The 13,140-nt window shown below is 50.7% G+C and overlaps 1 protein-coding gene across 1 annotated transcript in view; it reads right to left on the minus strand.

Moving 5' to 3' along the window:
• Positions 1-13,140, minus strand: part of LOC127630681 (periphilin-1-like) — a 60,065-nt gene that overhangs the window by 11,026 nt on the left and 35,899 nt on the right. The window contains exons 4-5 of the mRNA XM_052108332.1: positions 2,829-2,875; positions 2,506-2,604 (exon numbers count right to left, since the gene is read on the minus strand). Of these exons, the coding sequence (XP_051964292.1) occupies positions 2,506-2,604; positions 2,829-2,875 (146 nt within the window). The remainder of the gene's footprint in view (positions 1-2,505; positions 2,605-2,828; positions 2,876-13,140) is intronic.

The following is a 13,140-nucleotide window of genomic DNA, read 5'->3' on the forward strand; positions in this document are numbered from 1 at the left end:
TTGGTACCTTGTGTAAATCAAATAAGGCACAAATTTACCAGCAGGGATCAAAACACATACTATGTTATTCGAAATAGCATACTACAGCACTAGTTATGTTTCTGCTGAGTGCAGTGCTGGGTTGCTGTGTAGTTTTTAAAATGCAAGACCTGAAGAAATAGAATTACCATATGTCCATACCAGAAATAAAAACATGTATCACAGGTTCTTTTTACTTTAACAGGCTGGAGCACACATTCAAAAAGGGCATAACACTGCTTATCAGCATAACGGTATCTGCAAGTTCCCTATCTGTCACTCACTCGACCTTGTGTCGATGAGTTGACACTAGGGGTCACTCTTGGTAGCCCAGGCATCTCTGATCTTTTGAGAAAAGGCCAATGAGAATTGGCATGTGGGATTTGCATGCTACTCCCCCGGACATAGGGGTATAAAAGGAGTGACGCAGCAAATCCAGATTTCTTCTTCAGAACCGAGCAGACACTTTCACTGCGCTGAATTATTCCTGCCATTCCATTCATCTCTCCTCTGCCGAAAGCTGCTGGTTCTACGGTGCATTACAGCGGTTCTCCCCCACACACACTACAGTTGTGTCGAGCAACATATATATATATATATTTAAATCAATAAAAGCGTTTATATTTCGCTAAAAGAATGGCACAAACAAAAGCGTCTTTTTCAAGATGCCTTTTCGTTTGTGTGTAATTCCTGGTTGCGGTCGATTTCTCTCCACTTCTGACGGCCACGATCGATGGCTTACGTGCCTGGGTGCTACCCACACGGAGTCAGCATTCATGGAGGTTCGTGTCCTCTTTGCAAGGACATGACCATGGCTATGTTGCGATCGCGGCTCGCCTTCGTAAGAGGGCAAACCACCTCATCGGCTCCCCGACTCGGTCCTTCTACCTACGGGTATGAGACTGGGTCAGTTAGCACATGGGGGGCAACATGGGGACATCAATGGGACCCTCTCTGCCGGGTATTGTCTCTCTTTGGCAGGCACGGCGCCCCGAAAAAGGGCCCCCCGCTTCAGTGCGTCCAGCTGTGGCACAAACCTGCCCTCGATGCGATGGTCTCCACAGGCGCCTCTCTACACAACGGTTTGCTGTGCTGGCTACGAGGCACACAGAGTTCTGCCCATCTCGTACCGCCAGTCTGCGTAACCCGGTTCAGCTCATGTGGCGTTTGCCATTGAGACCCCTAGTGTCAACTCATCGACACAACGAGTGACAGATAGGGAATGTCTCGGTTACTGATGTAACCTCCGTTCCTGATGGATGGAACGAGACGTCGTGTCCCACTTGCCACAACACAGAACCAACCGCTGAAATGGCCGTGTCTTTGGCTCAGTTCCTCGGTGCGGAACCTGAATGTGGGTTTGCTGCATCACTCCTTTTATACCCGTATGTCCGGGGGAGTGGCATGCAAATCCCACACGCCAATTCCCATTGGCCTTTTCTCAAAATATTTATTTATTTGTTGTTTATTTGAATAGGGACAGATACAAAAAGAAAAACATAGATTATTACATAAAGAACAATCCGATGCCTGTATCACAGTGTTTATAGCCGTGGCTAATTCGCAACACCTGTCCCTAGAAGGGCTTTTAACAGTTAAGATAATAAAGGAATACAAATTTACAGTGAATACAATAAAATGTCCAGATCAGAGATGTCTGGGTTTCCAAGGGTGACCCCTAGTGTCAACTCATTGTGCGTCTCGTTCCCTCCATCAGGGAACAGAGGTTACATCAGTAACCGAGATGTTTAAAATACTCTACATTTTTGCCTCTTGCAGTTTTTCACAAAATTAGTTAATGGAAGAATTATATTTGATCATAAATGTACTCCATATTAAAACTGCTTAATGTACCAGTATATCAGTACATATGAATTAGAGGTCAATGGATATAGGATTTTGCTGATATGATAATGTGTTGGAAGAAAGCTGGTCACTGATTAATCACAGGCCATTTTAAACATTTATTTACTGAATGTGTAAAACATTTTCTTAGTCTTTCCTTTTACAGGGCGGCCCATATTTAGAGACTACAAGAGTCGAAAAAGAGAGACATCCCAGATGTGCCACCAAACTACTAATAATAATACGGGATATTTACACATAAACAAGCCCGAAATACATCGGAACCTATCAGAGAGCTCCCACAAATAAAAATATGCAGTCGTATAATCATTTACAACGTATAATGATAAAAACACAGTAGTACTTCATCAGCAGCAGATCATCAGCGATCCCTTGGGATAAATATTCGGCCTGATTATGAACCGCTCTGAAACTGCAGGAAACACTGTGACACTGTGTCACTGCTGTCCGCGTGCTTGGAGAATGTGCAACCATGGCACATCTTCACTTTGAAGCATGCAACACATACAGACTATATATTTAATAGTGTTCTATTTCGAATATCACCTCGAAATATTTCGAGTCTAACCAAGTGACGGTGTGTCATTATACCATGAAAATGGATCCTTCAGATACATTTACCTCTTCTATCTGCTCCCGTTTTCTCTGTATGGCTCTGTTTCGAGCCGCTGCACGTGTCAGAGATGGGAGAGCGTCTCTGGCCTGACCTTCTTGTGATACCTGCAGGGGTCACCGAACAAAACACACCACACACTTTACATGAAAACAGTACACAATGGAGCTTGAAAAATTGTTTGCTCATAACAGCATATGGGTTTGAAATTACATCAGGTTCAGTAAATAATGACAAAATGTTAATTTTTGCGCAACTACAAGTTGTATTGAACCTGGCACATTCCTTTAAGAGTGATTCTAATGAATTAAAAGAACGAGGAGTTCCTTACAGTAAACGACAGTGATGGTCTGTCTGCAGAGGAGGGCCGAGGAACATCTGTAAAGAGAGTGAGAGAGAGGTTACTTTAAGCCAGTCCATGGGGTGTAATGTGGAAGATATGCCTCGCAACATTTGAGCTTTTGTGTTAGATACTGGCTCTGTGTCTGGATGCTTAAACACATATAAACACTCTCTCTCTCTCTCTCTCTCTCTCTCTCTCTCTCTCTCTCTCTCTCTCTCTCTCTCTCTCTCTCTCTCTCTCTCTCTCTCTCTCTCTCTCTCTCTCTCACACACACACACACACACACACACACACACACGCAGTGGACACACACGCAGTGGACACACACAAGAACACCTTCAGCTCTCTCCCACACACACACATCCTCTCATCATCTCTCACTTTATAAGTACACACACAGTGAGTCACCATCATCAACGCATATCTCACAGGCACAAAACAGTGTGTGAGATGGAGGGGGAGGCAAAAGCTTCTTAACACGCTACATCTGATTTTTAGCCAAGTTAAAAACAAACGTGCACGTCTGCAGCACAAACATACATGCACGCATGACTTTCACACACACACACACCCACTCAAATGTACATGTCACATTGTCTGCTGTTAGTGTAGTTTTTAATATTAATGTGTTTCTTTGTATGAATTACCCATAAAAACACAATGTATAGGGGTTTAGATACAGGAGTTGAGCGGTTCTTCTCACCTGGTGGGTCTGTTCTGATAGGCTCACGAATAGCTGACTGTGTCATTGTAATAATTTGACCTATTTTTGTCCCTGTGCAGATAATGCTAATACTTTTGTTCTATAATCAGTGTTGGTATTGTGTTAGGTCGCAAACTGATGTTCTATGGGAAATCTGGGTCCTGATTCAAAACTTTTTTTTCTTTTTTTAATAGAGCATGGAGAACAACATTGCATTTTCTAGATTTTTGTAATTCACCCCCAAAGTCTCCAAACAACATGAAACCATACATTTGTGTCACGCAAGTCCTCTGTTGTGTTTAACCCTTTTTGACCAAAAATACATTTTCCTCATTTAATAATAATTTTTTTCCTTTATCAAGACTTGATGTTTCCTCCATTGGCCATCTGAATATATAAAAAATAAACAAATTATTGGGCTTGATTCGACAAGTCTAAGTGGTCATAAAATAATAAATAAAAAAATAAAAATAACACCTTTGATATTTGTGGTCAAAATTGACCAGCTATTGAAAATGAATGGGGAAAAAACTAAAAAAGAGCAATTTATTTTTGGATCTGTCACATACAAAGAGAGCATATAAAAATATATTTTTATATTTTTTACATTTCTCCAAAAAAAAAAAAAAAGTAAATAAATCAGACACAATGCTAAGTGGTGAGACGATGACAAATGTTTTGGTCATTGTTGGCATTACAAGTCATCTGTTGTTTTATAGCTGATGACAGGAATCTGACACACACACACACACACACACGCACACGCACACGCACGCATGCATGCACACACACGCACACACACGGACGCACACACGTGCATGCATGCATGCACACACACGCAGACGCAGACGCACGCGCACGCACTCACACACACACATACATACACAAACACACACACACGGGGGTGATATGGGGACCTCAGTGGGAGCCACGGCCTACGCTCCGCCCCTGTTCCTTTCTTCCTGGAGGTGCATGAAGAGCTCACGTGCTCGTGGCAGGCACCTTTCACTGCCCACACGCGATCCGTGAGCTCCTCTGCTCTCACTACCCTCTACGGCAGGGCGGCAAGGGGCTACGCGGCAATTCCCCAGGTGGACCAAGCAGTAGTGGTGCACTTATTCCCGCAAAACGCTTCCACCTGGCGGAACCATCCGAGGCTCCCGTTCAGGGCTTGTAGGCTGACGTCGTCCCTGATGGCTAAGGCCTACAGCGCTGCTGGACATGCCGCCTCCGCCTTGCATGCCATGGCACTCCTGCAGGTGCACCAAGCCAAGGCACTTAGAGAACTACACAAGGGTAGTCCTGACCCGGGACTAATGCAGGAGCTGTGCTCGGCGACCGACTTCGCCCTCCGGGCAACGAAGGTCACGCCAGGCAGGCGATGTCCACCCTGGTGGTCCAGGAACGCCACCTCTGGCTCAACAAGTCGCGAGAGGCTGACAAGGTGCGTTTCCTTGACGCCCCCATCTCCCAGGTTGGGCTGTTTGGCAACACCGTTGGAGAATTCACTCGGCAGTTCTCAACGGTGAGGAAGCAGACGGAGGCCATACAACACATCCTGCCCAGGTGGAGACACAGACCCTGCTCTCCGTCTGCTAGTCGCCCAGCGCGTCCCCCTGCGGTGACAACACCAACGCCACCCCCGCCACAGCCCGCCCCTCGGGGACGGCCCCGGCGAGGAGCTACCCGCAGGACTGCGAGGCCACCCGCCTCATGGCCAGCCGCCAAGAACCCTAAGAAGGCTTCAAAGCGCCCCTGAGACGGGCAGATCCGGACGGAGCTATGGTAATGTATACCAACCGCCAAGGCGGCCTACGCCTCGCCGTATGTCGCAACTTGTCCGCCGTCTCCTCCTTTGGAGTCAGCACTGGCTCAAGTCGCTGTGAGCCACTCATGAGGGCCACCTCAACAGCACAGCGGATGCAGGTTACGCCCAGGAGAGAGTGGAGGATCCACCCTCAGGCGGTCTAGCTGATCTGGAGTCGATTCGGCCAAGCACAAGTAGACCTGTTCGCTTCACCAGAATCCTCCCATTGCCCACTATGGTACTCTCTGACCGAGGCTCCCCTCAGCACAGATACCTTGGCACACAGCTGGCCTTTGGAGCTGCGCAAATATGCGCTTCCCCCAGTGAGCCTACTTGCACAGACGTTGTGCAAAGTCAGGGAGGACGGGGAGCAGGTCCTCTTAGTTGCCCCTTATTGGCCCTCCCGGATTTGGTTCTCGGACCTCATGCTCCTCGCGACAGCCCCCCACGGCGAACTTTGTCTGCTTCGGTGGACAGCGGAAGGGAAGCGCTGTCTCTAAACAGAGGATTGCCCACTGGGTCGTCGGTGCCATCACTATGGCATAACATGCCCAGCACGTGCCGCCCCCTGCTGGCCTACGATCCCATCCTACCAGGGGTATTGTGGCTTCTTGGGCGCTGTCCCACGGCACCCCTCTAGCAGACATATGTAGAGCCACGGACTGGGAAACACCTACCACCTTTACAAGGTTCTATAACCTCAGGGTTGAGCCAGTCTCGTACCCTGAGGTTACCCAAACAGGTAAGTACGGGTCAGCTGGCTGGGTGTATCACTTGTGTATAGCGCCTTTCCCCGCCCTTGAGGCGAAGATGTGCGCTCTTCCCCACTTGCGTTCACAAGAAGTGTGAACCCTGGACGTTCTTCCTCCCTAGCCTAGCAGCCTTCGAGTCTTCAGAGAGGCTCGCTGCCGCCCCAGTATGGGCATCACCCAGACCCCCGTACTGAGGTAAGTGCTCCACATGCGCTGGTTGTCCCCTAGGCAACCACGTGTGATATATATTCTGCAAAATGGTTTCCCTGCCAGTAAAACTTGTCTTCCTTGGGCAGAGGGCCCTCTGTCCTTGGTCGCTGTGTTTGTAGTAACTCCTCCCCCGTTTGGTAGAACCTACCACGACGTCGCTCTGCACGATGTGCTTCCACTCCTAAACGGTAATACTGTGTGTTGTATTCCACCTAAAATCCCCCCTCTCGGGGCAGGATGTGGTCTCTGCGGTGTCCTCCTCTTTGGAGGGACACCCCCCAGCTTGGACCATATATTTGGCCCCCAGCCGAACGATTTCGTTCTTTTTTGGGGAGAACAATAGAGAGAAGGCCACGGCTGGGCCAGCCAGTCCTTATACTTCTGAGCAGTTAGCTGTTCCCCTAGATGCAGGGGACTGCTTCATGCCTGCCAGTGTGTTGGGGGTAGTTATGCGGCGGCTTGCTGCGCTGGCTACGATGCACACAGAGGTCTGCCCGTCTCGCACCGCCAGTCTGCGTAACTCGGTTCAGCTCTTGTGGCGTTTGCCATTGGGACCCCTAGTGTCAACTCATGACACAACGTCGAGTGAGTGACAGATAGGGAAGGTCTTGGTTACTGATGTAACCTCCGTTCCCTGATGGAAGGAACGAGACGTTGTGTCCCTCCTGCCACAACACTGAACCAACCGCTGAAATGGCCGGGTCTTTGGCTCGGCTCCTCAGTGCGATACCTGATGTGTGTTTGCAGTGTCACTCCTTTTATGCCCGTATGTCCAGGGGAGTGGCATGCAAATTCCATTTCCATTGGCCTTTTCTCAAGATCAGAGATGTCTGGGCTCCGCAGGAGCGACCCCTAGTGTCAACTCACCGACACAACGGAGGTTACATAAGTAACTGAGATGTTTGTTTTTTTGTAACAGCATAATGACATTAACTGCAAAAATGACAGTTCAAATCAACTTTACAATACTAAACTTTGACAAATAATAGTTTAATGTCTCGATAATAGATAATGTCTAAATATATATGTCTAAGTATGTATCTACAGTCATCTACTGGCTGTTACTGGCATCACATGGTATTCAAGACATGTTATTTATATTTTGTTCACCAGTTGGTAACAATCTGCCTCCAATTTATGTCACATTCTCATATTTTCCTAATGTTTCAGATTATAGAAGTGTTGGATCTGAATTATTTTTATTTATTTATTTTTTTAAAAATGTGCATAATTTTATTGTTCTTACTTCAGGGAAGAATAAATAGAATCATTATCATCAAAAAAGGGATAAATAACTGAACTCTTCCAGTCAAAATTGACCACGAATAACAAAGGGAGGTGCCATTCTTCAATACCATAGGAGGGTTCATTTCTTTGAATTGCAAGTAAATTCTTCTTCCTTTCATTCCAAGTTCAACATTCTTTGTGGCCGATTCAATTCACTGTAAAAAATATCTGTAATTTTAGTAAAAGAATAAAAAAATGCAGAAGTAATAAAAAAACTTTAATTAGTATACAGCAGAGGTGGGAGCAAATCACACCTGTTCAATTCACAAGCAAGTCTCAAGTGCAGTGCAGACAAGTCAAGTCAAGTCAAGTCAGTGACTCACCTCAAGCAAGCCAATCGAGTCCTGATGAGTTTCAAGTCAAGCCTAAAATAAATAGAGTTTCATTTTTGAAATAAATATTAATTTTTTCTCTGAAAAGATGAACTTATATACATATCTTTACAGTCATTATTCTGTATGAATTGTATAACGGTAAGGTGTTATACATATATATATATATATATATATATATATATATATATATATATATATATATATATATATATATAGATATATATATTATATAACATATGTATTAGTAACTTGTGTTTTTGAACATGCATGGTAGTTCCCCTTCTGTCGCTCTCTCCACATTGTGTCGGAGAAGCAACACTCGGGGTCTCTCTTGAGCCACCGAATATACCTCTGATCTATGAAAAAAAGCCAATGAGAAGTTGGCAGCTAGTATTTGCATACCCGCCCCGGACATACAGGTACAAAGGCGAGGCAAATACTAGAGTTCATTCAGAAATTTTCTTCAGAGCCGATGGTCTTGTATGCTGTCTGCTACGAGTTACACACACCTGTGTATTCCTCTGAAGATCTGCATGCTGTTGGATTTGACGGCGCATAACAGCGGCTTTCTCCTATCCTGTGCACGGCTGTGCATTGTTGCTCCTGGGCGCTTCGACAGCGCAGATAAAAACTCGAAAGAGTTTCTTAAAAGAGTGATTTTATTTAAAAGAGTAATTTCCTCTAAAAGAGCAAACACAGCGAGCGTTGAACGTCCTTTTCAGGACGCGTCATTATAAAGATGCCGTTCCGTCGCTGTGTAGTTCCTGGATGCGGTAGAGTGCTCTCCGTTTCAGATGGCCACAGGCGTTGTCTCGTGTGTCTGGGTAGCGATCACACCGAGGCTGCGTTTGTGGATGGTTCATGTTCTCACTGCGAGAACATGACCATGACAACGTTGCAGTCGCGACTTGTTTTCAACCAAGAACAAGCCACTCCAGCCGCCCCTCGCACTGCTCCTTCTTCCCACGGGATTGAGGACGGTGCGAGTGGCGCTGGAGGCGATTTGGGGGCGGCAGCGGGTGCGGCTCCGTCTGGGACCAGAGACCCGCGGACCACCCGTTCCCCAGCACGCTCGTTGACTCCCGTCCGTGCTCGAGGCAACAGCGGCTCACCTCACAGCCAGCCTGCCTATCCTCTAGAGCTCGAAGCGGATGAGCTCGCCGCTGCATTGGAGAGCGCGGCGTCTGACGTGGATGACTCCCCTGGGCTGCTGCCTTCGGGCCAGCACCCCCAGGCTGAGGCTGACGCTCAGATGTCCGACATGCTTTCCCGGGCCACCGCCAGCGTGGGCTTGGACTGGAACCCTCCGTCCTCCCCACAGCCATCGCGGTTGGATGACTGGTTCCTGGGGTCTGGGCGCCGCCCACGACCATGCCCCCCCAGTCCCGTTTTTCCCGGAAGTGCATGATGAGCTGACGTCGCTGTGGAGAGCGCCTTTCACCTCTCGCAAAGCCACTCGCTCATCCGCTCTCGCTACCCTCGACGGCGGAGCGGTCCACGGATACACACCGATTCCCCCGGTGGATAGGGCTGTTGCGCTTCACCTATGCCCCGGAAACCCTACCACCCAAGTACTCCCCTCCAAGGCCTGTAGGACAACATCCTCGCTGACAGCGAAGGCCTACAGCGCCGCTGGACAGGCCACTTCCGCCGTGCACGCCATTACCCTCCTGCAAGTCCACCAGGCCAAGGCGCTCAAAGAATTGCACGTGGGTAGCCCTGATCCCGATGTGCTGCAGGAACTGCGCTCAGCGACCGACCTCGCCCTCAGAGCCACGAAGGTCACAGCGCAGTCACTCGGGCAGGCAATGGCCACCCTCGTGGTCCAGGAACGACACCTGTGGCTGAACTTAGTCGAGATGCGTGAGACCGACAAGACTCGCTTTCTCGATGCCCCAGTCTCCCAGTTCGGCCTCTTTGGCGACATCGTCGAGGACGTTACCCAGCAGTTCTCCGCGGTGAAGAAACAGACGGAGGCGATCTCCCAGATCCTGCCCCGCCGCAAGTCTGCCGCCTCGGGCCATGCCCTGTCTGCTCGCCGAGGGCGTCCCCCTGCGAAGAAACAACCGGCTGCTCCACCTCAACCTGGGCCCAGCTCTCAGCCCACGCGTCAAGCTCCCCGCAGGAAGCCGATGCCCCCTCAAGGACCCAGAAGGCTCCCAGGTGCTCCTGAGACGGACGACCCAGGGCCCAAGACGTTAGCTCCGGAGATGGTAAGACCGCTCCGTCCCCCAGTGGAGGGCCGGGAGGAGAATTTTGTTTTGAATACATTTAATTTGCCGCTCCCCTTAACCGGGGCAACGGTACCCAAATTCTCAATAAAAGAGCTATTTCCCTTGCCTCTAGGTCATCTGGCCTGCAAATGCCATTCTCACGGCACTATGCCCCCAGATCTCAACAGTTCCGGCATGCTGGACGCGGCCACAGGTCCGCCTTCAGCCCCACGACTGACCCCCGGCCGGCCGGTTCTGACGAGTCCAGAGGACGCCACCATAAGACCTCCTCCTCAGTCACTAACCCGCCCCCTGCCGGGTGCGCGGAGCAAGGTAAGTGCTTCAAATCTTTTCTCAGCACCAAAGCCTCGGGATGCACCCTCGCCTCCCGACGGCACATTACCTGCTCTGCCCTGCTGCCAAGCCCCGCCGGGTACGTCGAAAATACTCGTCCCCTTGGTGCCCCTAGCACGGAGATTGGATGCGTAGCATTCACTTCCCAACCCGTCACGCTGGCTGGCCCGGACCATCCGACTCGGTTACGCAATTCAGTTTGCCAGGCCCCTGCCCCCCTTCGCGGGCGTCCGCTTCACCGCAATGCACGGCGAACATCCCCAATCCTTGCGCGCGGAGATCGCTACTCTTCTACTCAAAGACACGATAGAGCCTGTCCCTCCAACCGAAATGAAGAAGGGTTTCTACAGCCCTTACTTCGTTGTACCCAAGAAATGCGGCGGCTTACGACCAATCTTGGACCTGCAAGTTTTAAACCGAGCACTGCTCAAACTCCCGTTCAAAATGCTCACGCTAAAGTGTATCTTAACAGGCGTCTGGCACCTAGATTGGTTTGCAGCGGTAGACTTGAAGGACGCGTACTTCCACGTCTCAATTCTGCCGCGACACCGACCCTTCCTACGGTTCGCGTTCGACAGCCAGGCGTTCCAGTACAAAGTCTTCCCCTTCGGCATGTCTCTGTCCCCTCGCGTCTTCACGAAAGTCATAGAGGCAGCTCTTGCCCCGCTCAGAGAAGCCGGCATCCGCATACTCAACTACCTCGACGACTGGCTCATACTGGCCCACTCCCGAGAGTTACTATGCACTCACAGAGACCAGGTGCTCAAGCACCTCAGCCGCTTGGGGCTTCAGGTCAACCGAGAAAAGAGCAAGCTCACTCCGGTTCAGAGCATCTCCTTTCTCGGCATGGGGTTGGACTCAGTCTCAATGTCCGCGCGTCTCACCAACGAGCGTGCACAGTTGGTGCTGAAATGCCTCGCAAAGTTCAAGCCAGGCACAACGGTCCCTCTAAAACTCTTCCAGAGGCTCCTGGGGCATATAGCATCCTCTGCCGCAGTCACGCCGCTGGGGTTGATGCATATGAGACCGCTTCAGCACTGGCTTCAGACTCGAGTCCCGAGACGAGCATGGCGCCACGGCATGCACCGTGTGATAATCACCCCGGCATGCCACCAAACACTCAAACCCTGGACAGACCTCTGCTTTCTACGGGCAGGAGTGCCCCTGCAGCAGGTGTCCCGACGCGTCCTGGTCACTACCGACGCATCCAAATCGGGTTGGGGTGCCGTTTGCAACGGGCACACAGCTGCGGGCCTTTGGAGAGGGGCCCCGCTGCGCTGGCATATCAATTGCCTAGAGTTGTTGACTGTTTTCTTTGCCCTGCGACAGTTCCTCCTGTTAATTCGAGACAAACATGTTCTAATCAGTTCAGACAGCACCAATGCGGTAGCATACATCAATCGCCATGGTGCCGTACGCTACCGCCACATGTCACGACTCGCCCATCGTCTCCACCTTTGGAGCCAGCAGCGACTCAGGTCGCTGCGTGCCACTCACATCCCCGGCAAACTCAATGTGGTAGCGGACGCGCTGTCACGACAACGCTTGCCCAGTGGAGAGTGGAGGCTTCACCCCCAGTCTGTTCAGCTGATTTGGGACCGATTCGGCAAGGCCCAGGTATCCCTGCTTGCCTCCCGAGAGACCTCCAAATGCCCGCACTGGTATGGCCGGACAGAGGCTCCCCTTGGGGGGGACGCGCTGGCACACAGCTGGCCCATGGGGCTGCGCAAGTATGCATTTCCCCCAGTGAGCCTTCTTGCACAGGTGCTGTGCAAGGTCAGGGAGGACGAGGAGCAAGTCACACTAGTGGCTCCATACTGGCCCAACCGGGCCTGGTTCTCGGACCTCGTACTCCTACAGCCTCTCCCTGGCGAATTCCCCTGAGGAAGGACCTTCTTTCTCAGGGGCAGGGCACGCTTTGGAATCCGCATCCAGACCTCTGGAAACTCCACGTCTGGTCCCTGGACGGAAGATCTAGCTGGCCTACCACCTACTGTCGTAGACACGATCAACCAAGCCAGAGCCCCTTCCACCAGGCAGCTCTACGCCCTGAAGTGGCGCTTGTTCGCAAATTGGTGTTCTTCCCGGGCTGAAGACCCACAGAGGTGCGCAGTTATGTCAGTGCTCCTATTCCTGCAGGAGAGGTTGGAGGGGAGGCTTTCCCCATCCACCTTGAAGGTGTATGTTGCTGCTATCGCGGCCCACCACGACGCAGTAGATGGAAAGTCCCTTGGTAAGCACGACTTAATCATCAGGTTCCTAAGAGGCGCCCGGAGGTTAAATCCCTCCCGGGCAAGCCTGTTCCCCTCCTGGGACCTCTCGGTAGTCCTCGCGGGCCTCCAGAGACCTCCCTTTGAGCCGCTAGAATCAGTTGGACTCAGGGCCCTTTCTCTTAAGACTGCCCTGCTGATCGCGCTCGCCTCCATCAAGAGGGTCGGGGACCTGCAAGCGTTCTCTGTCAGCGACACTTGCCTGGAATTCGGTCCGGCAGACACTCATGTGATCCTAAGACCGCAACCGGGCTACGTGCCCAAGGTTCCTACCACGCCCTTCAGTGACCAGGTAGTGAACCTGCAAGCGCTGCCCCGGGAGGAGGCAGACCCAGCCCCGTCGTTGCTGTGTCCGGTACGTGCTTTGCG

Source organism: Xyrauchen texanus, chromosome 37 (assembly GCF_025860055.1).
Source record: "Xyrauchen texanus isolate HMW12.3.18 chromosome 37, RBS_HiC_50CHRs, whole genome shotgun sequence".
Taxonomy (NCBI): domain Eukaryota; kingdom Metazoa; phylum Chordata; class Actinopteri; order Cypriniformes; family Catostomidae; genus Xyrauchen; species Xyrauchen texanus.